At 35.7% G+C, this 26,435-nt stretch overlaps 4 protein-coding genes across 10 annotated transcripts; 2 read left to right on the top strand and 2 right to left on the bottom strand.

Moving 5' to 3' along the window:
* The first annotated feature begins 3,354 nt into the window (after window positions 1-3,354).
* Window positions 3,355-6,325, top strand: LOC143904494 (decapping nuclease dom-3-like). Of its 2 annotated transcripts, XM_077419224.1 has the most exons (4): window positions 3,355-3,533; window positions 3,821-3,985; window positions 4,140-4,503; window positions 4,580-6,325. In XM_077419224.1, exons 1-3 carry the CDS (start codon window positions 3,521-3,523, stop codon window positions 4,283-4,285), a joined length of 324 nt encoding a protein of 107 aa, XP_077275350.1. In that variant the 5' UTR covers window positions 3,355-3,520; the 3' UTR covers window positions 4,286-4,503; window positions 4,580-6,325. The 2 variants fall into 2 exon arrangements, 1 of the variants encoding a protein (XP_077275350.1); XR_013258926.1 differs by lacking the exon at window positions 3,355-3,533 and having other exon boundaries at window positions 3,580-3,981.
* A 1,137-nt stretch (window positions 6,326-7,462) lies between these two features.
* LOC143904492 (p53 and DNA damage-regulated protein 1) lies at window positions 7,463-11,090 on the bottom strand. Of its 4 annotated transcripts, none has more exons than XM_077419221.1 (3): window positions 10,989-11,090; window positions 7,911-8,139; window positions 7,463-7,825 (listed from the first exon to the last, which is right to left on the bottom strand). In XM_077419221.1, exons 1-3 carry the CDS (start codon window positions 11,016-11,018, stop codon window positions 7,656-7,658), a joined length of 429 nt encoding a protein of 142 aa, XP_077275347.1. In that variant the 5' UTR covers window positions 11,019-11,090; the 3' UTR covers window positions 7,463-7,655. The 4 variants fall into 4 exon arrangements, 3 of the variants coding, with proteins under 3 accessions (XP_077275347.1, XP_077275348.1, XP_077275349.1); XM_077419222.1 differs by lacking the exon at window positions 10,989-11,090 and adding an exon at window positions 9,986-10,134; XM_077419223.1 differs by lacking the exon at window positions 10,989-11,090 and adding an exon at window positions 8,381-8,521.
* Window positions 11,091-11,430: 340 nt separating this feature from the next.
* On the top strand, window positions 11,431-12,628 carry Tim10 (translocase of inner membrane 10). Of its 2 annotated transcripts, none has more exons than XM_077419225.1 (2): window positions 11,431-11,645; window positions 11,984-12,628. In XM_077419225.1, the coding sequence occupies exon 2, from the start codon at window positions 12,174-12,176 to the stop codon at window positions 12,447-12,449; it is 276 nt and encodes a 91-aa protein (XP_077275351.1). In that variant the 5' UTR covers window positions 11,431-11,645; window positions 11,984-12,173; the 3' UTR covers window positions 12,450-12,628. The 2 variants fall into 2 exon arrangements, with proteins under 2 accessions (XP_077275351.1, XP_077275352.1); XM_077419226.1 differs by having other exon boundaries at window positions 11,431-11,729.
* Window positions 12,629-13,053: 425 nt separating this feature from the next.
* On the bottom strand, window positions 13,054-15,756 carry Rcc1 (Regulator of chromosome condensation 1). 2 transcript variants are annotated; one of them, XM_077419220.1, is made up of 6 exons: window positions 15,622-15,708; window positions 15,428-15,511; window positions 14,786-15,165; window positions 14,323-14,689; window positions 13,961-14,245; window positions 13,054-13,882 (listed from the first exon to the last, which is right to left on the bottom strand). In XM_077419220.1, coding segments are annotated over exons 1-6 (1,308 nt in total). In that variant the 5' UTR covers window positions 15,623-15,708; the 3' UTR covers window positions 13,054-13,691. The 2 variants fall into 2 exon arrangements, with proteins under 2 accessions (XP_077275346.1, XP_077275345.1); XM_077419219.1 differs by having other exon boundaries at window positions 13,138-13,882; window positions 13,973-14,245; window positions 15,622-15,756.
* Window positions 15,757-26,435: the final 10,679 nt, after the last annotated feature.

Here is a 26,435-nt window from a genome sequence, read left to right as displayed (position 1 = left end):
AAGCGACACTTCGCCGTGGTCCCGCAAATCGCGACGCGCGAATGCGAATGTCGTCTAGCTTGTATACGGCTCTCTGTATTCCCCTCGCGCGCTCTCGCGCAACTACGAGCTGGGCATTTGTAATTGTTGTTAGTGTCGGCCTGCTCGTGACCGGCCTGTCGAAAGGAGGAGGAGAAGCGGAGGAGGGCTCTCTTTTCAGAGACGCACCTACATCACGCGGTCATCACGCGCGGGCCGAAGACAATTTCTGCAGTTATGATAATCGCTTTGGAGAAAGTTTACGATATCACGCCAGAACCGTCTCGCAAACGAGACGGGGCTGTCCCAATTTTGAGTCTTTCGAGACTTAAAGTAAAGCGATATTTTTTTGCTGGAGGGAAACGATTTTAAATTCGCCGAACGACCCGCGATTAAAATTATAACGACGAACGCCGCGGCGATTTTCGGACGCTTTTCGATTTTGCTGCGTAAGTCAAGTTTTATTTTTGATACAATTTTATTAGCTTCAAAGCATTTTTCTTAAATATTATATTTTCTCGTAACTGCAAATATAGCATTATTAATATTATTTCTATTTCTTATTGTATTATTATTATTATTATTGTAGATATATGAGCGCGATTTCTGTGGCAGTCTCGTGATATAGACAGATTGATGATTTATTACAACGCCGTTAAACTTTTTGCCAAAGTGCAAAGATTCATGTACAGCACTAACGCAACGAAGGCACGACTCGAGAAAGGAACGAGTTGTTTCATTAAACACACGCTGTGCCTATGAAACGTTACATTTGTGTGCCGACACGGTGCGTGACGACGATGGTTCCCACAATAAAGAAGCCAGGATATGTTTACCAATTATACATATGTATATGCGACCACAGGAACGAACACGTCCGGCGTGATGTTGCAGGAAAAACTACTGGCTTTGTTTAAATTGTATATAGAAATTGAAACAATACCGCGAAAAAACCTCTTGATTCTCTGCAAAATACAGAATGTCCAAAAGCGCGAAAAACGCCGGCAATCGATTTTTCCTCTTTCTGATCACCCCTATTTTTACGCGATAATTAATGCTGATAATTATTCGCCGCAGAAAGGTCTTTTATTACATTAATTCTGTAATGCGTTTAATCAAATAAAATATATAATGTTCCTTTCTTTTCTCTTTCCTGAAATGGGATTAAAATTTTGCAGATAGATCTGACAGATTAAAATAAAATAATAAATTGCAGCAAAAATTAATATTAACAGTTAAATAGCTATCTCTGGTTAATTTATTCGGAAGATTTTTCATTTTTGTGATTTTTATCATTCTGAAAAATTTCTCAAAGTCAAATTCGAAAAATGTATTATTATAGGTATTATAAAGCTAATAAACATTTATAGGAATACAATAATTTTGAATCAAATAAGAATAATCATTTGCATATGAAAATGTATATGTAATTCTCTCATTCTCTGCCTCTCTACTGTATCAGTGAAAGTTTCGAACCATTGTACCAACTACAGAGGGCAGCATATTATGGTGCTAGAACAAGTTTGCTGATGGGAGTTTTTATTTATAAAACGCATTCACTTAATGTTAATGTAAAATCCTCATCTTACTTTTTACTGTATCAATATTGATTCAGAGGCATTTATCTTTCGCTCGGAAAGACATAAATTATACTTTTATATCTGCCTAGCCTTCCTCTTCTTGTATTTTTGCCGTAATTTAGAAAGCTATTCGCTATATAAGGTAGTATCGAAAATTTGGGATTTGCCTTATTTACAATTGATATCCATTTTCTTCGAAGTAGTCCTCTTGTATTTTGATACAACGATTCTAACGCTTTAGTCATACTTTAAACCTCGAATTTTTCCAACAATTTTCGGGGATTTGTACTGATGCGCGACCACTCGGTGTGCTCGTCGTCTTCGATCGATATTTAGCCTTTTTTAAACGCGATTACCTTTCAAAATACCGTGTACGGTCTACAGCTTAATTCGTCACCAAAAAGTTGACAAAGCATTTTGAGAATCTCGGTGGCCGATTTGCCGAGTTTTATCAGGGCATGGCGGTTTCGGGACGCGGTATAATAGATAGATCGAGGTCGAATCGCAGTGGTTGACACGCTACAAAAAAGAAATATAGAGAACGTTTGAAGCTTGGCTGAAGCCCTCCAGCCATGCGTGCTGAAGCATGGCTGGGGTCGCTGTATGAAATCTTAAGGGGGGACCCTATTTCCAAGGGGATGGAGAGACTCTCCAGTTGTAATAGAGAATAAATCTAAAATTTTTTATAGACTGAGTTCAGAAAATTTTCGATATCACTTTGTCAGTAATTGCAGATTCTATATTCGTTCACACTCGTTATTTTATCAAAAAATCATATTACCAAAGATCGGCTATTTTGTTATATATTGTATATATTCTGTTATATATATTATTAATATCTCGTTCCAAAAAAATCTACAGTTGCTGGATTGTTGGTAATTTTAATAAATACGTAATCGTCGTCATTATTTTTTTTAACAAGTTTTCACGAACTTGAAATGTCTCAATAAATATTCAGAAAGATCGGTGCAAATAATACTTAATTTTCTTCTTTCGTGATTTAATAATGCTTGCTGCTTAAATCAATACAAGCGATTTAAGAGAAATACATTTTTCATATTTGACATGAGACATGTCTTTTAATGATATATCATATATTCCTATAATCATATAATGGATAATAAAAAATACCACAAAAATATACATAATTTTTCGTTTAAATTTAATAATTAATATTAATTTTCGTAATTAATAAATGACTAAATCTATCTCTGAATCGTTCGTCTCTTTCTTTTTCATTTTCCGTAAGGTCGAGGAAATCGATTCCATTCGTAGAAAACAAAATAAAAATCACACATTTTCGAGGAAACTGAAATGCTGTTCCAAGTTGGAAGTATCATTGTCGGTGAAATACGATTATATGTAATACTATGTATAGAATAGGTGTTGAAGCAGCGAACGAGCGATTACAATTTCCGGGCATGTTTATGAACACGTGTATTCAAACGCGCGAACCCATCAGTTTCATGTCAACAAAACAGATATAAATAATACGCTCGCAAGTCAAATTATTGGAGCATTGATGGAAAGGCAAAGAGAGCAGACCAGAATATTTTCTTAGAATATCTATTCATTATAATTTATATGTACAAACATTGACACATTATATTATGATATACATTAATGTATATCATATGTGTATATATATAATTTATACATATATATTATAAACAGATTACGCTTTACTTAGTCTGCGGTCCACTTGACGCTACAAATGCTTCCAAGTATTTCTCCTCTCCTTTCTTTTAATGAAGAAAGAAGGAGAAGAAGAACGCTTCAAAGCATTTGTACTTAACGTCAAGTGGACCGCAGCCTTTAATCTTACATTGCGAACATATAACCTCTATATATCATATTAGAAAATATATTAAAGTGGATTAGCGTTAATTTTCATCGAATTGCGAGGCCATTATCAGAACAGGATGAAGAACGTTGGTACGTTGATAAATCAATTATTTATTTATGTATATATATTATTTAAATATATAATGTATTCTGCAAAATTTTCTATATGTAGATAGCATATATTTTATACACGTTATACACAAAAAAGTTATTTTTGCTATTTTAATTTATATTATCAATATATAAAATATACTCGTAATAATAATTCATAAATATATTCGTAATTATTTTTATATAATCAGAGATAACATTAATTAAATTGGACATCGATTTTATTTGTTCTCGTGGGGTAATAACAAAACTGATGTGTTGGCCAGATGCAAAAAATGACGAATGGATTATTTGTGCTAGTAAATATCGTGGTACAATATATTTATGGGAATTTCGTCCAGATGAAAGAGAACGTGGTCAAGACAATGCAACAGTGTCAGACAAACAAATTTCTACAGGAACAAATAAATTTCAGCAATACATAGTAGCAAGTATTTCATATTAAAATACGTATATGAAAATTTGATCATTTGTTTTTTACTTTAGATATATATGTATATATTTAGCAAACAAAATAATAGATTACTTGTTGTATTCATATAATTAATTTATTTAAATTATACATATTTTTTTTTTTTTTATTAGATCATCCGTTACATGAACCAGGTTCATCATCAGTACCGCTTAATGAACGTGGAGAATTTCACTGTATGTTTAAAGCAAACTTTAGCAATGTTTCATTATTATACGGTGCAAAAATAGATGCTATATTTCTTCACAACAACCTATAACGGATACACTTATTGGCAAACCTTTTGAATCGTTCGGATTGAAGACGCTTTTTATGCCAAGGAAACACTTGGGTTGCACACGTTCCACTGTAATAAAATGTTGGAGTACGAATTTCTTGGCGAATACAAACAGAATTGTAGTTGGATTTAGGGACGCAACTAACACAGTGAAAGAGATAAAGGAACATTCTATGGCTGATCTGTTAAGGCTCTCAAAGGTATAAATAAATAATTATGTTAAAAAACTTGTATAACAAAGTTTAAGGACGTAGTATTAATGTGAAATTATTGCAGCCTCCCTGTGAGGTGGAACTATGCAAAGCGTACTTGACTACGGTGCTTAAGTCCATCAAAAACTATGTTACTGAAGATTATAATAAATGCATTAATATATAAATTGCGGCAGCCACCCAAGGGAAAGCTAAAGTTTACTAAAGTATAATAACTCATCCTAATAACGAAATGTATCTCTTTTTAAAGCGGTGGTTTAGTATTGCTGAATCAGAGAAATACAGGCGTGACCACCAAACAGACTTTTAGATATTTTTCATATAATAGAAAGAGTACACATATACAAGTGTAAGAGATGCCTACCGGAAATTTCTAACAAATGCGTATAAAAAAAACTTGTCCGTATCTATTCGTATCTACAGATTTAAGCGAATATGAAATGTAGACGCGTACAAATGCGGATACAAATTTTATTGGAAATTGCAAATACATACGTACAATATATTTTCTGTGCTTTTAAATACGTACAAATTTGATATCCGTATATACAGACAAGCGTATATATGCTAATAAATTACGATAAAGTTTGATAAGTTTTTAACTTGCATAAGCGGATATATTGCGTATATAAACATATGACATTTTGATCTGAATTTCTGGGATATATCATCAGATACATGCTTATTAAATCGCAAAAATATGGATAAAATGATTCGCATTTGATTGTTTTTGATGGAAATTTCCGGTAGGGACGTGTTAGACGATGCGTACATTAACGCACAAATTATAACTTTTTCTTTTAAGTTTTTAATTTGTTTGTAACTGGCATTTATAATATAATCATATCAACGTAGATTAATATAGTATACGTTGATCTAATTGTAAGTGAATTGCAAAATTGAAAACCTTAAAAAGAAAAACAAATTATTTTTAGTTTTCATTTTTTGAAATGACGAATAGGACTTATTGGTTATTTTGAGATAGATGCATGTGGAATGATGAAAGAAGAGATAATAATTTTTTAGATATACTGATAACACTGTTCAACAAAAAGTTACTTTGTTTCGAGCACAAGACCGACAATAATCGTAGTCTTTTGGCGGATATCAAATCTTATAATAAAATTGCCCTTTTTTTGCAACTTAACTGCAAATTTCTCAAAATTGTGACGTGATAGAGCAGTAATAAACAGTAAGTGGTGAACAGAATCGCATATTCAGCGTCCAAAAAAAATAGGTGAACGATTATTCTCAGTCTTGTACATTTTTTTGTTGAGAAATGTAATAATTTTACATTATATTCAAAAGTTTTGTATAGAATTTTAAACTTAATTGTAATTAAACTTAAATATTTTAAGCTTATATATATTTACTCTCATTCTAATTATATTTCTGAACGAAGGAGTTTTATTAAATATTAGACACTTTGACCTAAATATTGTCCGATTACATCCATTTCTTTGCGCGACATGGATTAGAACATTATAATCCAGGTACTGGTGGAGTTAACTCTAATTAAATCACGTAATGCATTTATTTTTATCTGTAAGTCGCTCTTTAGCTTATTAATGGCAATATTACATTCTCTCTGATCTGTAACATAACAATAATAACAACAACACAGAACACAACTATGATGTAACAACAATAATATAGAAAATTACAGAATATAAAATTACAGAATATATATATAGAAATTACGGAATATAAATAAATTTCTTGTCCAGACTTGTGAAATTACCTTTTTCAAGCAGTTCTTCAGCTTTAGATGGCATCTTTTATAGACGGCGATTTCACACTGTTATCCATATTTTTTAATGCACCTGTTTTTAACACGATTATCGTTTCTTCTCTTATTTAGAGCGATTATTTCCTTGCGATCAATAAGAATTTTACTATCTTTATTTGTTATTTCTTAACTAATCTCTTAATTGTTCCTAATTTAATCTTTTTTTTTAATTATGTAGAATTAATAATTCTATTCAGATTGCCAAAATAATAATAGCTATTACTTGATAGCTTAATTACCGATTAATTGTATGTTAGTCAGTCATAAAATTTATTTTAAGAGTCCCCCCGAGAGAGCTAATGATCTTCAAACGGAAATTAGAATATATCAATAAAATAAATTTAATGAATTTTGCGAATAACATAATAACTATGCAAAAATAAACAAATTTGTACCATCGCCAATAGCGTTAAAAATTACTGCAGAACAATTTGATCCAAATATTAATATAGTAATTTTAAAGAAGATTATATATTGATTTTGTTAAGGTAACAAAATTATTATTGTTCAGCAACATCGAATCTGATCAAATTTAGTTTTAGGAATCGACCGTTAACAGTTTGCCGTCGGGAGATGTTATGTCATAAGGAAAATTTTCAAATAAGTTTCTATAAACATATATCACCTCATTCATGGGTGCAATAAAATTTGATGCGTTCTAGGTTGAATCATTGTTGCAATCACTCAAAATCGCTAGGATTACTGTTCAAAAAGCAAAGAATTTTATAATTTACGATGAAGCTCCCGATAACAAAATGTATGTCTTCTTAAAGCCGTGGTTTGTTGATAAAGCAGAGGAACTCAGGCGTGCCCAGTGAACAGAGAATTTTAAATATTTTTCATATAGAAAAAGATATCACACATATACAAGTGTAAGAGAAATGTTAGACAATGCGTTAGACATTAACGCACAACGTATTTGATATATTATGACTTTTTTTAAGCTTTTTAATTTTTTGTTTATAACTGTGACATTTATTAAAATATTAATATTAATATTAATTAATTAATATTAAGTAATATTATATCACATCAACGTAGATTAATATAATATATGTTGATCTAATAATAAGTGAATCATAAAATTGAAAATCTTGGAAAAAAAAATTATTTTACTCATTTTCTGAAATGACGAATAACTTATTAGTTTGAAAATAAATTTATATAGGATAATAAATAAAAGAATAATAATTTTTTTAGATATAATGGTAATTATTTTGCATTATATTCAAAAGTTTAGAATTAAACTTAAGTAATTAAACTTAAATATTTAAATATTTTAAGTTCATGACGTTCATATATTTACTCTCATTCTACTTGATACTTCTGAATAAAGAAACTTTATTAAATATTAGACAGTTCGACCTAAAATTTGTCCGATTGCATCCATCTCTTTGTGAGACATAGGTTTTAACATTAATCCAGGTACTGGTGGAGTCAACTCTAAATCACGTAATTCATTAACTTTTATCCTTAAGTCGCTCCTTAGCTTATTAATGGCAGTATCACATTCTCTCTGATCTGTAACATAATACAACCGTAATATAGAACACAAAAATTATAGAATACTTTATGAATATCTCGTCCTGCTCTTGTTTCAAATTACCTTTTTCAAGCAGTTCTTCAGCTGCTTTAGATGGCATCTTTAAGAGCAATGGTCCCACTGTTATCCATATTTTTTGATGCCCCTGTTTTTGAAGTGTTCTCATTCCAACACGATTATCGTTTCTTCTCTTATCTAGAGCGATTATTGCCTCACGATCAGTGAGAATTTCGCTAGCTTTATTTTCAACTGTTTCTAAATGTTGCAATAACTTTTGATGCTCATTTGCCATCTGTAACAAAGTAAAAATTTATGTATTATTTCTTATTTATAGATACATATACCTTATATATGGTTCACAAAAGGCTCGCATTTTTCTGTTGTATTTTAGTGAAATAAACTGTGTATTTTTCAGAATTTTATTAACATAATTAGAGATAAAAAATTGCATTAGTAACATTATTGAAAAATATAGAAAACGGTATTAATATATACGTTGTTTTATAATAAAGAAAGATAGAGTATAAACTTACAAGCGTAAGTATATAAAAACAGTAAAAGTTATTTTCATTGCGTTCAATTTTGAAATAAATATCACATTTGAATTTCTAGAATTATTTTATATTTATTTTAGGATAACGCTATACGCAGTGCTCTTTCTTTCCTGGCCTCTCTGTGAAGTAACCTTTCTCTGTCTCTTTTTTTCAAAGGTTTCTGCTTGGGTACTTTAGAGTTGTTAACGGCAGTTGTATCGCCCGATTTAAAATGAATAATCTTATATTCATTTTCAGGCAACTGTCCCAATCCTTTGCGATCCATTTTCAAACACGTTTTAATTGGATATTTTATTCCTTTCCCAGAAGGACCGAGACCAGCCTCTTCATCCCATCCTGTATTCAAAAGCATCCTGTATCCTTTATTTTGTCTCGATATTCCATACATTGCGTTTTTTAGTTTCGGCTTTGTGTTGAAGATGTGTAGGGTAGAACTTTCGTGTTTCTGCAGCGTCGTTTCTTGAAAAGTTGTCTTACAGATTTCGCAGTAAAACGCCGCATTCTGCTTAAGTCGTGTTTTCTCTTCTATAACATTGTCTTTATTGTGCTCCATCGAAGATTCTATAGGCATTGATCTCGCTGATAAAGCATTTATATTATTTGCATTTGGATTTATATTTGCGGACAACCGATCGATACAGCTTATCGAGTCAGACTTCTTCTTCAGCAAGGCGACTATACTCAAATAATTTCTTTTTAAAGCTAACTGGGCTGCGGTGAGACCAGACTTATCCCTAGTTCTTTTGTTAGCCCCGAGATTCAACAAGAATTGCACAATCTCCAAATGACCGCAATAAGCGGCGGACATTAATGGAGTCCAACCAAAGTCATCCGACACATTCACATTTTCTGTCGTTATATGTTTTTGCAAGAACTTCAAGTCTTTTTGCTCCACTGCTTTTAATAACGTGTTGATCGTGACTTTTGCCAGAATGTCATCAGAAAGTGTAATCATCTTTGATTGTACAATAGAAACAGAATTCGTGCCCGAGTTACCTTGGCTACCAGTGATTCTTGATCTTAAATGCCTCAGTCTTGCCGGTGGAGTATTGCTATTACTAATTTGGTGAACAATTTCTTCGTAGGCAGCCTTTGCTTCGTTTCCCTGGAAAGCCAACTGATGAATGCACCTCTCTGGAGATTTGTCCTGTATACCAGGTGACTCCCTGACAAAGGTCTTCCATGGTATGTCGATGTTATGTCGTATATGCATCCACTGTTGTAGAAACATCTTTTCCTACGTTAAACGTCGCGTTGTCTTGTATTATTGGCACACGTTCTTCTCTTCACTCGCTCTCGCGTCGAAATCTGTACGGAATCCTTACAATGTCCTGCCTTCCCAGTCCATATTTCGCCTTTTTAGGTCACACGTAACATTGCGTTTTGAAACGTCTGGAATGACACTGCGAGCGATGAGCAACACGCGCGTTGCTCTGTACTTTGTATTGCCGATAAAAAGTTTTGTAAGAGCACAAGAAAAGACAAAATAATGTGCCTCAAAACAGTATGCAGATCCGACGCGTATTACTCGCAGACGCTCGAAATTTTATATTATCGAGATAATACGTCGACAGCAAAATTTACCTTTGCTTATCTCTCTTCGACGCGTTATCGTTGCGATCTGCTGCGATTTTCTCACTCGCGACTCGCGAGTCGCGCGTCAATTTACAATTAGGTTATATTTGGGTTTTCCAGGAGCAATCAGAGTGCGTCTGCGTACGCAGTATATAGGGAATTCAGGGTCATGTTCCAAAACTCACTCTAGTTAACTAAAATGCTATACGTAAACTATAGATTTTAAGTTACCTAGAGTGAGTTTTGGAATATATGGGCAGTGAAAAGCAGGAAAACCTGGAAAACATACATACTCCGTGTAGTCCGTGGGTCCGTTCCGTTTCACGCATATGCGCGGATTTATCTATAGCATACGTAACGTTTACTATAGACAATGCGCGCATCATGCGTGAAACGGAACGGACCCCGTGTGCCGCTAGCTCTACATACATAAAGGTGCCTTTTCATGCTGACGCTCGACGCTCATTTTCAGCGGCAAGAAGGTCGCATGACCACACGTGACGTCGGCGTCAATTGAAATTCATGAAAAGGAAAACAGCGTCAAAATTTCGGCGTCTTCGCGCTGCTTTGGCTTTGACGCTAAAGGCCGGTTTTCACACGCAATGATTAGTGGCGCCAACTGACTGGCATTCATTGGCGCCAGAATCAACTGGCAAACTCACAAGTGTTTACACAGTGATTGGCGTATAATATGGAAAATATTTTACATTTATTAAACACACAGTAAATGACAACAACCATATAACCTCAAATTTTGAGGTTATATGCTTTGGCCAATAACCGCCAGTAAACGCCACATTACTAGCGCCAGTTTGCATCAAGTGTTTACACTTGCATTTTTACTGGCATTAGTCGACTGGCGCGACCTGGCGCCACCAATCATTGCGTGTGAAAACCGGCCTTAGCTGAGAAAATCCAGCTTTCTTTGCTTGACGCTAGCATCAGCGCGAAATCATGTGATTTCGCGATACGCTGAAACGAGCGTCCCATGAATTCGCACCTTAATACATACCTTGAGTGCCCTCGAGGCAATTTTTGGCATGATTCTGGTACAACCAAAGGGTACCAAACTGCACCAGAACCAATAGCAGCCACGGATAGCAACTTTGGTATATGAACCAAACCATACCAAACGATCGCCAAAAATCGCCTTTGCTATCCGTGGCTGCTAATGGCTGCGTTCAGCCGATACTCCGCTAGCCTAGCAATCGTGAGCAGTCGCTCGTTTTCGCTCGTTTTCTCTCCTTTGTTCCAATGGATTAAAAGGAGAGGAAACGAGCGAAAACGAGCGACTGCTCACGATTGCTAGGCTAGCGGAGTATCGGCTGAACGCATCCATATTGCCATAGCTATTGCTTTCTCATGGGGATGCAGCCTAAATCGTCCAAAGCGCGTTTTTTGAAATATTCGTGAGCTTGAAACAAGAAAGGTCGCTAAAAACCACAGATGTCTGAGATGTCTATAGACATCTGTATACAAATCTGACAATTTTTGTCAAGATAGCTTATTTTTTGACACATTTTGACAATAAACTCAAAGGGTGTCGCGAACAAGTATTTGCCATAAATAAGATAAATATAGCGCGATATTGTGACATGAGATTTGTCGAGAGAGGTTAGAAATTATTGCCGGCGGTCGCATCAGTCGCATGGTGTGCGTACACGTTCAGGTACTTACATGAATCTTTTTACCTTGTATAAATGGGATATCGTATCGATTAAATAAAAACATGGCTTTGCCGATTTGGGCGAAGGTAGGAATTGGATGGTAGGTGTGCATAGTATCTTGAAAAGAATTTCCGCAGATTTTCTCGCATCTGATTTTCGCACATCACATTAACCTAAAAATTAAACTGCAATGATTATCGTGTCGAGGATACGATTTCGAACATTTATATTTTTTACATTCATATAGTTTGAAGATTTCAGATTTCGCGCTTGCTGCTCTAAAAAAAAAAATCATTTTTATATGCGTTTTAGTGTAGAATGATAAATTTACGTTTTACAGGTCCGTAGCCACTGTCGTAGGAATTTACGCATTTGTGCTGTCCAAGAGAAGCATCAATGCCAGGAGATATGAGATTATGAAAGCCAGACAACGATTGCGCGACACCAATGTTGTAGATTAACTTGTTATTAAGGATTAAAAGGTTCTTAAGAGAGGAAAACGCAACTGTAGAGTACAAAAAGTTGGAAGAATGACGGCGTTACCACAATTGGACGACGATAAATTGAAGTTGGTGCAGGACTTGGAAATAGAAATGATGTCGGATATGTATAACCGCATGACATCCGCGTGCCACAGGAAGTGCATAGCACCAAAATATACTGAGGCTGAACTAGGCAAAGGAGAATCAATATGTCTAGATCGTTGTATCGCTAAATACTTAGATATTCATGAACGTATCGGTAAGAAACTCACACAGATTTCGATGCAAGAAGCAAAAATCGCAGAGCAACCAAAGATGAGTTAAATCTATTACCATTAGTTGCATTTGATAAGATCTCGACTTATCTGTTACAAAATGTCTTCAATTTCTCTTCAGTTACGACACAGTTTACCAAGGCCTTGTAACCTGAATTAAAATTAATGATAAGCCGTAGTATCATTCTGTATTAAAATTGGTGAATAAACTGAATGTTATGACATGTTCATTTTTATTTTTTATTTTCTCAAACATTTAATTGTAAGGCTGCGGTCACATGGACTGATATTTTCCGCAAAACACGTATCGCGTAACCAATCAGAGACATTCTGCGTTTTCTGTTAAGCGGAATTGAATGTCCTTAGTTCACATGAGCCATTTTTTCCGCGTAACGCGTATCGCGTAACCAATCATATCATTGATTCTTTTAGAATGTTCCAACAGAAATGTCAAACGTCGTAATTTATTGGTTACGCGATACGCGTTACGCGGAAAAAAATGGCCCATGCGAAGTAAGGACATTCAATTCCGCGTAATAGAAAACGCGGAATGTCTGATTAGTTACGCGATACGCGTTACGCGGAAAATATCAGTCCATGTGACCGTAGCCTAACATAGCCTTTCCTTGACATATTAAATATTATTATGTTGAGTTTTATCAAAGTTTAGTTTATAAGCTAGTTAAAAACTTATCTTGAAGAAAGAGATGTTTATTTATAAAGCTTTTGAAGAAATAGATGCTTGTTTATATATACAGCTTTTATATGGGATTAACACATGTACATAATTTATCCTTCAAGATTTTATACAACTTCAAATGCAAATAATGATGTGTACATTACCTAAATTATTAAATTTAAATGGCACAAGAATTAGGCTAAAGTATCATACTTATTTCACATTCAACAATTTTTATTGTGATTATTCAAAATATAATTTTTTGTCCGTGTAAAGTATTTTTTCCATGTATACTTTTATACACAAACCTTTGTAAGTAGAAAAATGTCTGTTCTGGCGATACATATATAATAATAAGTAGTAATGCTAACAACACAATAAGAACACAATATATTAATTATTGTAAGCATAATGAATGAATTTATGACAATGTGATAGAGTATGTACAAATTTGAAGGAAATGGATCCTGAACAAAATTGAAAACTTAATGGAAGATTTTTCACAATTCAGTTTGGCAAGGTAACATCATGAATGTTAAGAAATAATAATTTTTCTCGGTCTTGTCTAAATTCATATAACATATAGAATGTCTTGAAATATAATATTTAATATTAACCAGCAGTTTTATCTTTCACTGGACGAATTGTTGCCAAAGCCAAAGTGTGCTGGCCACCACCGCTGACTCGCACCACTGTCTTACCCTCCAACTGCTTTCCCTTAACTAATACTGGTTCCTCGACATCTATTACATCTCCCGTTCCAAGATTACCATTCGTTCCCGCACCCCACGAATACAAATCACCTATTATATAAAAAATAGATTCTTATATATCGATCGATTAATTATTTTCAGGCATAGTTAACGTTATACTACATTCACATTTTACGTTACCAGAATCTGTGACTGCAAAAGATTCTCTGCTACCCGCGCCTATATCAATGCATTTAGTAGAACTTAGAGCAGGAACTAACGTAAGTTCTTCCGCGTCTGGGCAATTAGGTCCAAGCCCGAGGCGACCGTATTCCTTGCGACCCATCACAAAGACTTGGCCTGCATTATCCAGGGCTATGGTATGATGTTCTCCACTGCTGATATGTCTCCATACTTTGCCGCTAAAGGTTTTCGATATTTGTGGATGAAAATGAATATCGTTGCCCTTCAAACCTAAAACATTTTCCAACAAATATGTAAAAAAAGAACTTAAAATTGAAAAGCATGCGATCTTTATAAATATCTCTTACCAATTTGATAGAAATTGTTTAGACCAAACACATATATGTCTCCCTTCTCGTGTTCCTTAGCAAAAGTGCAGAAATTTCCCGCCCATATATCGTCAAAATATAACTTCTTCCTGATTTTGAATTCAACTACGCCGGGAGTCAGTAGCAGACCTATTCCTTGTCGTGTATTTCTACTTGCTGTGCGTGCAGCTACTCGTCCTAATTGTCCTTGTTCACCGCGTCCGCAGGTATATACACGTCCGATTTCACTAAGTAACACTAAATGGTCATTACCCGATGCTATTTTGACGATTTTTACGTTAGGTAACATTTCTATGGGGAATCGCTCATTTCCTTTCAACGTTAGTCCCATAGAACCGTGCGTATCCTATTTACAAATCAATTTATCATATAAATGAAATTTTCTCTTATATTTGTAAACAAGTGACGATTATATAGATAAGTGGAGATAGAAGAGATATACCCTAAATGTGCCCCATGCGAATACTCGGCCACCTTCTAACAATGCGGCGGTATGTGAATCTCCTGCCGTCACCTGAATGGCTTTACCGGGTAATTCAACCACACCTGGTACCGTCTCAGATCCTTCCTTGGTAGTGTCTCGTCCTAGCGCTCCTTCGTCATTGCATCCAAAAGTCAGTACCTCTCCCGTTTTTCTCAAGCATACATTATGCATAGCACCAGCAGCTACAGCTACAATGTCTGTATAATCAGATATGGCTGCTGGACGCATTTTCTCAGTGACATCTTCTCCCAGGCCAAGCTGTCCAAAATCGCCTTGTCCGAATACGAGCATAACGCCGCCAATCGAAAGCGACCGCAAATCGGGTTTTACGCTCAATCCTGTAAGAGAAATTTATATAAAATTGAACTGTACCGATGGACTCCTGATAGGAGCGACTTATATATCAATTCATCTGTTTTGAAAAAGACTTTTCGAGTACGTTCTTAATTTGACATTCGAATGCAAGGCAGATTGAGAAAAGCTATATCTTCATATTCGCATGAAACGTTCGAGACCGCGAGGGTTACGATATTAAATACCGACCCGACGCTCGGGGAAAAAAAGGAGTATTTTCGGAATAGAAAAATCGCCAGGTCGTACCTTGCTTCTTCTTGATCTGCTTCGGCGCCTTATCCGCTTGCGTGGGGTCCTCGGCTGTCCGCTTCCTGGATCTCCGTGGTGGCACTGCAACATTTTCAGGTTAGGTTCGCAATCGTGCTCGTAAAACGCTTATCATGACTATCACCCGCGTCACGGCGAGTGCATTTAACGTCGGCGTCTATCCGCGTACTCACTCCTGCTGCTATTTCTCGTGGATCGCGAATATATGCCGTTTCTCGTTGCGTTGGCGCCAAAAGTTACGGTGCTCCAAGCCTCGCGACTGTTGCGCAACTCGCCAAGTTACCAAGTACGACAAGGAGCAAGGAGCGGCGCGCACGGCGCCAACAGCTGGCCGTTCAATCGTTGCGGCCGATTTTCATTGGTGGATTTGAATACGGCTCGCGCGCATGGAGAACCGGACGGACACGCTATGGAAAACGGCAAAACCGCGCGGCGATCAACCCCTTCTATTGAGAAACCGATTGGTTTTGCCGCTCGATCGCCTCTTGTAGCTGCGTTCAGCGCGCCAAAAAGCGCGACACCTCTCATAGCGCACTTGAGATTAATCCAAACGATTTTTTATCACAAATGAGAAGAAAATAAAATTGAAAATTAAAAATTTTATGAAAGTATAACGCATTTAGGCTGCGGTCCACTTGACGCTACAAATGCTTCGAAGAATTCCTCTTTTCTTTTCTTTCAATGAAGAAAGAAGGAGAAGGACGCTCCAAAGCATTTGTAGCGTCAAGTGGACCGCAGCCTAAAAAGAGATTGAAAAGCAGATTTCTCGTGCAATATGTACCCAGTGTGTGTGAACACAATGTCTCAAATCAGGAAAAGACGTCATTTTAAAGACGTCTTAAAGTCGTCCAAATAAGGTCTTTTTGTAATATAACTATTTTTACTTCTTAATATTGTATAATAAAGTAATAATAAAATAAAAACCACAAAATTAACTACAATATGTTTGTTTCGCAACTTTATGATTGAAGTGGCGAATTTATGGTATAAGTGGGTGTAGTTGCGTGTGATTATAGTTTTATGATAAATATTTCATGCAGTGTTATAGCTATCAAGAAGATTATCATTACAAGATTTTTGAACACTTTAAAGATGTACGTATTTGTTATAGACAAATACAGTTAATAAAGAAGCATTAGGGTGAGAAGATCGTCACTGTCCACTGGATCATCGAAGTCAAGCGACTCGGGCGCGGTACTGTACTAGGATGGGGGTGACCGCTTTGAGAGCGGCTATACGCACATGGCTTGTAACGAAACATCAGTTAAAAAAATTTTTTTTCTTAGATAAAAAAAGAATATTTTTTTATAAACGTTTATCAAGTAGACATTTTAAAATTTTAATTTCATAAAAAACATTTCTAGAAACCGGTATATATGTCGTAATGGACCTATTTTTGCCGTCAATAAGACGTCAGAAAATGACGTCAAAATAACGTATCCGCGATGACGTCAATTGTCTGTGACATTAGAGCGTCATTTTAACGTCATTATGCCGCTAGTTAGTAACGTCAGGAGTGGTCAGTAAAGGACCAAAATTTGACGTCAAAATGACTTGTGTTTGCTACCTGGGAAGATTCGATTTTGGACATGCGTGTTGTCTAGGTACGTTTGTTTACAGCTACTTAATTATCTCTTCCGTTATTTCTGTCGGAGAGAAATAAAATTCGCACATTCTCTGATTCTTTACAACTTTTACGGACTTGTATATTTTATCGGAGCTGGCTCTAAATCGAGCTTAACAGCAGTCCTTCGATGATTGTGTTTTACACGAGCTTGTATATAAGTTTGCTCGTAAAGAAACGTGTTACATTCCCGGGATAATGATTATAATATTTTATAACTTCCCGCGCGGTAAATTAATAAACGAAGGCGGCCGCCCGTTTCCGCAAATACTACAACGCGGTTTCATAAAACCGACTGCGTGCGTTAGGAAACTTTTGAATTCCGCGGTTTAATATCCCTGACGGTTGCCGGACTAACGTTTTCCGGCAGACGGATTAATAACTTAATATCGTGAATCTTAGGAGGATTTTTAAGATGCGGACCGCCGTTTTTTCTCTCTTCTCATGTTTACGTCTAGACAGCACCATGTTCAAAATTGGGACATAAGACATCTTAAAGACGTAAAAATGTCTTTAAGTCCTGATTTTGGACATGCGTGCTGTCATGACGGTGATTGACGATCAACAACGACAAGCAAATAAAAAATTTAGTAAATATCCCGTTTAGGGGACTCACTTCCGATTACCTTGAATTTGACATATATTGTCAAGGACACACCCTCCCGAGTAACATGTAAGTGATTTTAGTCGGGGGTCGCTTTTGATTAAGCAGGTGGTTCATGCATTTAGGTCATATGTACATACATATACTTAGCCCGGAAAATTGAATATGAAATGAAAGATTAACGTTTTTCGCGTGTGTCTGTAAAATTTCGGATTTTTTCACCGTTTGGTTCCGGAGATATATGTCCGTAAACTTTACCAATTTAACGCGGTGCGGGGACCCCTTATCCGAAAAACGAGGTTAAAGCGCTTAATGCTGCAAAAATTGCAATACTTCAAAATTAGATAAACGAACCAAAAACTGATGACGAAACGATGCAATAAACATTTTGCAAGATACTGGATGAAAGCCCGAGTTCATTGACCGTACCATATATATATTAATAAAACGTAATTTTCGATTGACTAAATCGACAACACGGAACTGATAACTGATGACGGCTGGACTCGAGCGGCATTTAGCGGCAGCTTCGCAACGTCGCATGTGTCAGCTGATGAGTAAGTATAGCGCATATCTCAAAACATTCGTTTACCATATATGTTCTGGACGCTGAATAAAGCAAAGGGTGAAATAAAAATATTCGTCCATTTCTGAAAAGAATTAAAAAATTAGGTTGCATCACAAGCTCTTCAATACTGAATAAATACAAGTTTCAATACAATGAGGTTATAAAATGTCCAAATAATTTTAACAAGCATCATTTATTCGTTGCCGCGCTGCTGTTCTACATATATTCACACAGCTCACAACTCTAGTAAAAGATGTGACTTTTGTCTCAATATTTTAATTACGTAGAGGTCGTAATATAACATTAAAGATGTCATAAATAATAAATCTAATTATATGCTCATTTCTACGGACAAAAATCACACTTATTTATCACTAATAAGAATAGTTGCCTATTTGACTTGCAAGTACTGCATGAACAACCTTAAAAAGTTATTAACAAAAAGAAGTTAGATATGACGCGCTTTAAGTATTCTCTGCTTTAACAAAAAGACTTCAATTTATCAACAATTTACTGCTTTAAATGTTGTGTTTTGGTAAAGCAGCGACTTTCTCGCAAAATAAAGTATTCTTTGCTTTAGAAAAAAAAACGTAATATTAGTCGTTTATGCCTTCTAATACTCAAATAAATAGCTGCTATATTTTCCAAACTTTTTTTGTTTATAACTTTCTAATAAAAAGCGACCCCCAACTAAAATCACTTGCATGTTACTCGGGAGAGTGTCCTTGACAATATATGTCAAATTCAAGGTCATCGGAAGTGGGTTCCCTATAAACGGGATATTTACCAAAAATTCATTCGATTTCACAGCTGTCCCAGCGAGAAATGACCCGACGTCTAATTAGACGTTTACAGACGTCGATATAGACGTCGATTTGACGGGTCATTTCTTGCTGGAGTGAACATATTTTCGCATTCGCTAGACCTTATTCGCGATTCGATTATCGTAAATGTCTAGGGCCGGTATTCATATAGTCAGATCTTATATTTAATAAATACTAAATATTACCATATGCACATGCCTCAGTGGTCGAATTGGTACGACACCCTTCACGGAATGAGGGAAGTTCCAGGTTCGAATCCTGGTTGACGTAATATTTTTCGCAATAAATTTAATTATTTAAATAAGATGCTTATATATAAATTAAGTATCAAAGATTACATCAATTTATAAGAACCAAATCCTTGGTTAAAAGTGCGTCCTGACGATAATCGAACCAAATCATGGTCGTATTGTCTTGACGATTAATGGCCAATAGAGTCGATTAGTATTATTTCTACTTGTTATTATTTGATTGGCGAAGTAAATATGATTTTATACTCCGTTCTTATATTTAAGATTGTCTTAAGTTTGGTCAAAGGCAGTCTTAAGACTCCAACCAGCCCATGAAATGACTATTTTAGCATCTTAAGATATTACTTAAGACGGTCTTGAAATAAGATCCAACTATGAATACTGGCCTGCTAGGCTAATATTTCATTTGTCATACGACAAATTTTTCAAGCGTGTTGATGGGTTACAAAACAGAAAAAGTCTCGATCGAGTCTCTATAGAAATTTTCTATTTTGTAGTTAATCAATACTAAAAAAAAAGAAAGTGGTAGTATTATACCTCGAAAAAATCTAAGTAACAAGTGGTACATCTTTCTATTTCGAAAAATCTCGAAAAAATCTAAGCAGTAGTATTTTATTTCCGAAAAATTATAACCCAAGTGATACACGTCACAAAATTATGTTACCTTATCAAAAAGAAGAGTCGCGCTTCAAGTGATCTATTACAATTACAAAAAAGAAATGATATCTCTTTAAATTAGAGCGCCAATTACAGAAAGAACATGTATATTGCCTCAAAAAATAATTGTTGCACTACTTTGAAAAATCTTTACATTGTGTAAATTAGAAAAGAATGTATAATAACAATTTTATAAGATTAAAAAATTTTATTTAAATTTAACAAGGGAATACAAGATATTTAAATACAAAGTTATTTACATGTGTATTTTTTAATGGCCACAAATAATTACAGAGGTAACAGTACAAAATAAAAATATTTTATTAAAATACATAAATTTTTCTTGTAAAAAAACTTGGCGCTGCTAGACCTCGAAATTTTAAATAAATAAATAAACTTATTCTATACTTAATTATAAGCCGCATTATCCGCCGTCCGCGTAGTCACGCACACCCATATCACTCACTCCCACATCCACGCTGATAATCATTTAATATTACTCCCATCGCATTCTTCTCTGAATTATTTTTATTTATTGTTGTCCTTATTTATTTAAAATTTCGAGGTCTAGCAGCGCCAAGTTTTTTTACAAGAAAAATTTATGTATTTTAATAAAATATTTTTATTTTGTACTGTTACCTCTGTAATTATTTGTGGCCATTAAAAAATACACATGTAAATAACTTTGTATTTAAATATCTTGTATTCCCTTGTTAAATTTAAATAAAATTTTTTAATCTTATAAAATTGTTATTATACATTCTTTTCTAATTTACACAATGTAAAGATTTTTCAAAGTAGTGCAACAATTATTTTTTGAGGCAATATACATGTTCTTCTGTAATTGGCGCTCTAATTTAAAGAGATATCATTTCTTTTTTGTAATTGTAATAGATCACTTGAAGCGCGACTCTTCTTTTTGATAAGGTAACATAATTTTGTGACGTGTATCACTTGGGTTATAATTTTTCGGAAATAAAGATACTACTGCTTAGATTTTTTCGAGATTTTTCGAGATATAAAGATCTACCACTTGTTACTTAGATTTTTTCGAAGTATAATACTACCACTTTCTTTTTTTGTTAGGTAACAACATATACACTACTATACGTGTACTTGGCGCCTTTTTTTACCTTTTTTTAAAAAGGTAATTTTGTGCGGATATCACGCCTTTTGTAGTATATTACGCATTGTATAAACAGTATGTACAGGATAAAGCTATTTGGAGGTATAATACTACCACTTTGTTTTTTTCGAGGTTATTTTTACGTCAGACATAATTTTAATTCATCCAAATTTTATTATGTCTAGACATAATTTTTGTCCAACTTTTATTATGTCTATACATAATTTTAATTGAGCGATTTTTATTATGTCATGACATAATTTTCATTCTGCCGCTAGGGAAATTTTAAGTCGATTGTTATGAATCAAGCTTGAATTTAATATTTAGGTGTCCCAGGTTGCCGATGACGAGGTCCACATAGCGCGCTCTATAGCTTTCGGTGTCCAGGTGTATTAATACCTTGAATTCGATGGCCACGTGTTCCAAGTTGCCGATGACGAGGTCCACATAGTGCGCTTCGTAGTTTTCGGTGTCTACATGTATTAATACTTTGAATTCGATATCTACGTGTCCTACATTAGGTACGTTCAGCCGATACTTTGCTAGCCTAGCAATTGTGAACAGTCGCTCGTTTTCGCTCGTTTCCTCTCTTTTAACCTACTGGATTAAAAAGAGAGGAAACGGGCAGAAACGAGCGACTGCTCACGATTGCTAGGCTAGCGGAGTATCGGCTGAACGCACCCATTCAGATTTATAGTTATTAATACACCTAGACACCAAAAACTACGAAGCGCACTATGTGGACCTCGTCTTTGGCAACCTAGGACACCTAGACATCAAATTCAAGGTATTAATACACGTAGACACCGAAAACTACGGAGCGCACTGTGTGGACCTTGTCATCGGCAACCTGAGACACGTAGACATCGAATTCAACGTATTATTACACCTGGACACCGAAAACTATGAAGCGTACTATCTGGACCTTGTCATCGGCAACCTGGGATACGTGAACATCGAATTCAAGGTATTAATACACGTAGACACCGAAAACTACGGAGCGCACTGTGTGGACCTCGTCATCGGCAACCTGGGACACGTAGACATCGCATTCAACGTATTATTACACCTGGACACCGAAAACTATGAAGCGCACTATGTGGACCTCGTTATCGGCAACCTGGGACACGTGGACATCGAATTCAAGGTATTAATACACGTAGACACCGAAAACTACGGAGCGCACTATGTGGACCTCGTCATCGGCAACCTGGGACACGTAGACATCGAATTCAACGTATTATTACACCTGGACACCGAAAACTATAAAGCGCACTATCTGGACCTCGTCATCGGCAACCTGGGATACATGACATCAAATTCAAGTTTGATTCATAAGAATCGACTTAAAAATTCCCTAACGGCACTTTCTGCCAAGCGTAGAGAACCTTCTTTTCCATTGACTCAATATTTATTATATATATACCTAATTTACCTAAATAGAAATCTTCCTCCTGACCGATAAGTCTATCGACCTAATTTCGAAATACGCGCGCGATATCGAAACTGGCGATACCTGCGCCGCCAGCGTCGAAAAAGTGAAAGTAACGTTTCTGATTATGACGTCATCATATAACGTCGGCGTTAGGAGGAGTATCTTAAAAATAAATTTTCGCATTTGGACTTTGCGTCGCAATATCTCCGCTCGTAGGGCACGTAGCGGAATATTATGAGAGAAACCCCCCCCTAATTGGACCCCAAGCTATCGATCAAGCCTACTTAGAACTTGATTCGTTCACTCGTTATCGAGATCTCAACATCTCGGGTACTCGCAACTCGTCGCGTCGCGTAAAAGAGTCACGGGTCGGTCTCGCTCCGCGTGTACTTGGCGCGAGACACTACCGTGTCTCTTGATACGCTTAAAAAATTTGTCATATGACACATTATATAAATATCAGTCTAAAACGACAAAAGTTGATGCGTTCCGATATTCACTGTCAGTACTGAAAATCTATAGTGTATGTTTATATGCACTTTGCAGTGAATATCGGAACGCAGCCCTAAGAATCATGTCGTAATTTACGCTGGCATACATTTTTCACTAAATAAGCGGTCGCGTACGTGGACCAACATTTGTGCGTGCCATTCGATTAAGCAACGCTTTCAAACATATTTTCGTCAAAATATGCTTTCGAATAAATGTTATTTTCATATATTTTTACAGGACTCGAGAGATTAAGAAATTTCGGATAAAGAAATTTCAAATACGTAGAGAGTCAATGGAATCTGGCGGGATATCCGAAAATTTCGAGACAAATGTTTATTCATTCCATTCGATCGCAAATTTAATTGCCGTAATCTTTCATTTTCGTTATTTTCATCGTTATCTCGCTGATTTTGTCATTTGTACATAATTTTTCCCAATTACGCTATTTAATTATTACGTTCTTTGGACACACGCATTTTGGCGGCAAGAGAACGTCACGTGATTGTTGCAAATTTAGCGTCAGTTATTCGCTCTGTGCGTTTGGTTGGAGGGGATAGCGCGAGCTACGAAAGCGCTCGGGTGAGAATAGTGAACTCAGGGTGGAATATTTTCCTATTCAACGAGACGTATTATTATTAAAAATGGGTCGTCGTAGTTGTTGCGTCATTTTTACTTTTTATTACTGACATTTTTTAAAGCAATATTTAATTAGCAGTAGTTATTATTTATTGTCTTCTGATATAAAAAATAGGAGTTCCAGTAATTAAAGTGACATAAGTACCGCTGTGCAGTCAACCTCCAATTATATAGTAACAATCATAGATTATGCGCGTATAGCAATTTTACTTACCGAAATTATTAACAGTAAAATGTAAAAAAGAGTGCAAGTTACAAACTTGCACATTGCTTCCTTATTATTACAGGAAGCTTATTTTATTTAATGTATAATTATTAGTATTTATTTTTTTGGCTTCCTCATAGAGGAAGCTTTGTGAGCAAAGGGTTCTACTTGCACTCTTAAAAACTATAAAGAAGCCCGATATCTCAATATTTGCGGAAGTTAGAGAAAATTTACCGAAATTTCTATAACTCCAGAACTAATCAACCAAATCTTAAAGAATTATATATGAAATAGGGGTAGAAAAGACTGAAAAATATAATAAAATTAGAAATAGATCGATATCTCCAAATTTGCGGAAATTAAAGCATAAACAAACATTTCTGCAAATTCAAAATTTTATTAAAAAAGAACCCCTTAATTATATTAGCAATTTTTATTAATTCTATTATATTCTTCAGTTTTTTCTACCCCTATTTCATATATAATTCGTTAAGATTTGGTTGATTAGTTCTGGAGTATAGAAATTTCGGTAAATTTGGCACATACACACACACACACATGACACATACATACATACAGACATTTTTTAAAACTGTAATTTTTTGACGTTTTAGAACACTCTAAACACATTCAAAAAAACAAAAAAAATTTTTTTTTTACGAAAAAGTTTTTTTTATGAAGAAGCAAAAATACACTGCATCTATTGCACAAGAAGCTTTGGTAATAATCAACATATAATAATAAACATATATCATATCTCATCGTTGTTTCCACTTTTATTGCATAGCGGTAGCGGTAGATGGCGCTGAAACGCACGGAGCGAATAGTGAATATGGCAGACGACCACGTAACGGCGTGCGGGCGGCTCTCCTTTTCAGGTAAAAACAGCTCAGAATTTATGCAACCGACCGCGTAATTGCTCGTCACAATCGCGAATTGAACAACGCGAGGACGCGAGTTGTCGATCGTGCCTCATTCTACCGAATGGCGAATATACGACGTTTTCTCGGGTAGCTCATTTCCCACTCGCGACTCAGGCCGCTCAGGCGACTCAACGCGAAGAGTCGCGTGAAGTTGCCAAGATTCACGACGGAAAGTTTCAACGATTGAAAACCGCGCACGCTTACGCGCGTCGCAACGTATGTATATACATATGTACTATGTACCTTTAGTGAGTGTGATCTTTTTATGGGTAGATGTGCAATTATGATTAGGTAATTAATTCACCGTTTAATTAAGATATTAGATTTCCGTTAGATTGCTCATTTATAGCTGTGAAGATGAGAATATTGTTATTATATTATATATATAATGTCGAAGCATCTATGATTTTTTAAATTATTATCAAGTAAGATTTTTCACGAACGGGAATACAAATAACAAGATTTTCTTTTCTAATTAATTCTTTTAATTTTTAATTTTAATAAATAGAACATCAAGCTGAAACTGAAATGTAATTAGCAAAATTTACGTCGTAAAAATAACCGTTAAATGCCTTTTGACGTTTTTTCATAAAAATCTCAGAGATTTTGTATTGTTTCTACAAACAATAATTAGTTCTATGACGTAAATTTTGCTAATTATATTTCAGTTTAATATATTTTACTTATTAAAATTAAAAAATTTAAAAATTAATTTATTAACGTTTCATATATCAATTACGGTTACATTTAATGCGGCGAATATAAGAGGAATAATATGTTTTACTAATTTTCTCGCGCAATTTTCCATTATCGGGAATAAGCGCAATTTTCTGTTGTTTCGTCACTTGCATAAGCATCGAAATCAAAACGGGTTAAATTTTTGGATAAATCTTCCGAAAACTCACTCATGTATTAACATATATTTCGACTCAATCCGCTATGATATATGTGAACGACAAAGAAACATATTAAACAGATATTCAAAAATTATACGAATATTTAGTGTAGGAACAACGTATAACGCGCTAAAATACGAGAAAAAATCCGACAGCGAGAGAAGCTGCGCGTAACGTTGCCCGATTGTTTGATAAACTTTACTCTCTTCGTCGGTAAAAAATTCCATTGATGCTCATTTCAGGTCATTTCCCGCGCCAAAGAGAGTGTGCTCACGGAAAAGCGGAAAATCTAGCTGAGTTCTCGGAAAATTTGTTATCGTTCGGCAAAACGGGCGCGCGCGCGGCGGTCGCGATTCGCGGAAGCGAAGCGCGAATTAGCGCGCGTGGAGGAGGATGACCGCGAGGAGGGTTCGGCTCCAGCCACGATACGGCGGGAGGGGAGGGGAGAGGCACGGAGGCCGGGCGTGCGGTAGGGTTGCCCGAGAGTTGCCGGTTATCAGAGGGGTCGGAATACGCGCCATACGCGGAAGCGCGCGCCAGTCGACGGCGAGACTATCGCCGCGCAGCTTCCTCCGTTTGTTTTTCCCTCTCGCCATCCAGCCGACTGGTCCGTACATCGTCCTCGTGCGATTTTTCCATCGCGATCGTAATCGCGTGAAATCGAGTATCGGCCGATCGATCAGTTTCACGGGCGCGAGCGTCTCCCGCGGAAATATTCGCGCAAGTGGAAGAGGGGTCCACGGTCC

Source organism: Temnothorax americanus, unplaced genomic scaffold (assembly GCF_048541705.1).
Source record: "Temnothorax americanus isolate GAGA-0224 unplaced genomic scaffold, ASM4854170v1 Scaffold53, whole genome shotgun sequence".
NCBI lineage: Eukaryota > Metazoa > Arthropoda > Insecta > Hymenoptera > Formicidae > Temnothorax > Temnothorax americanus.
This window is presented reverse-complemented; position numbering and strand designations above follow the sequence as displayed.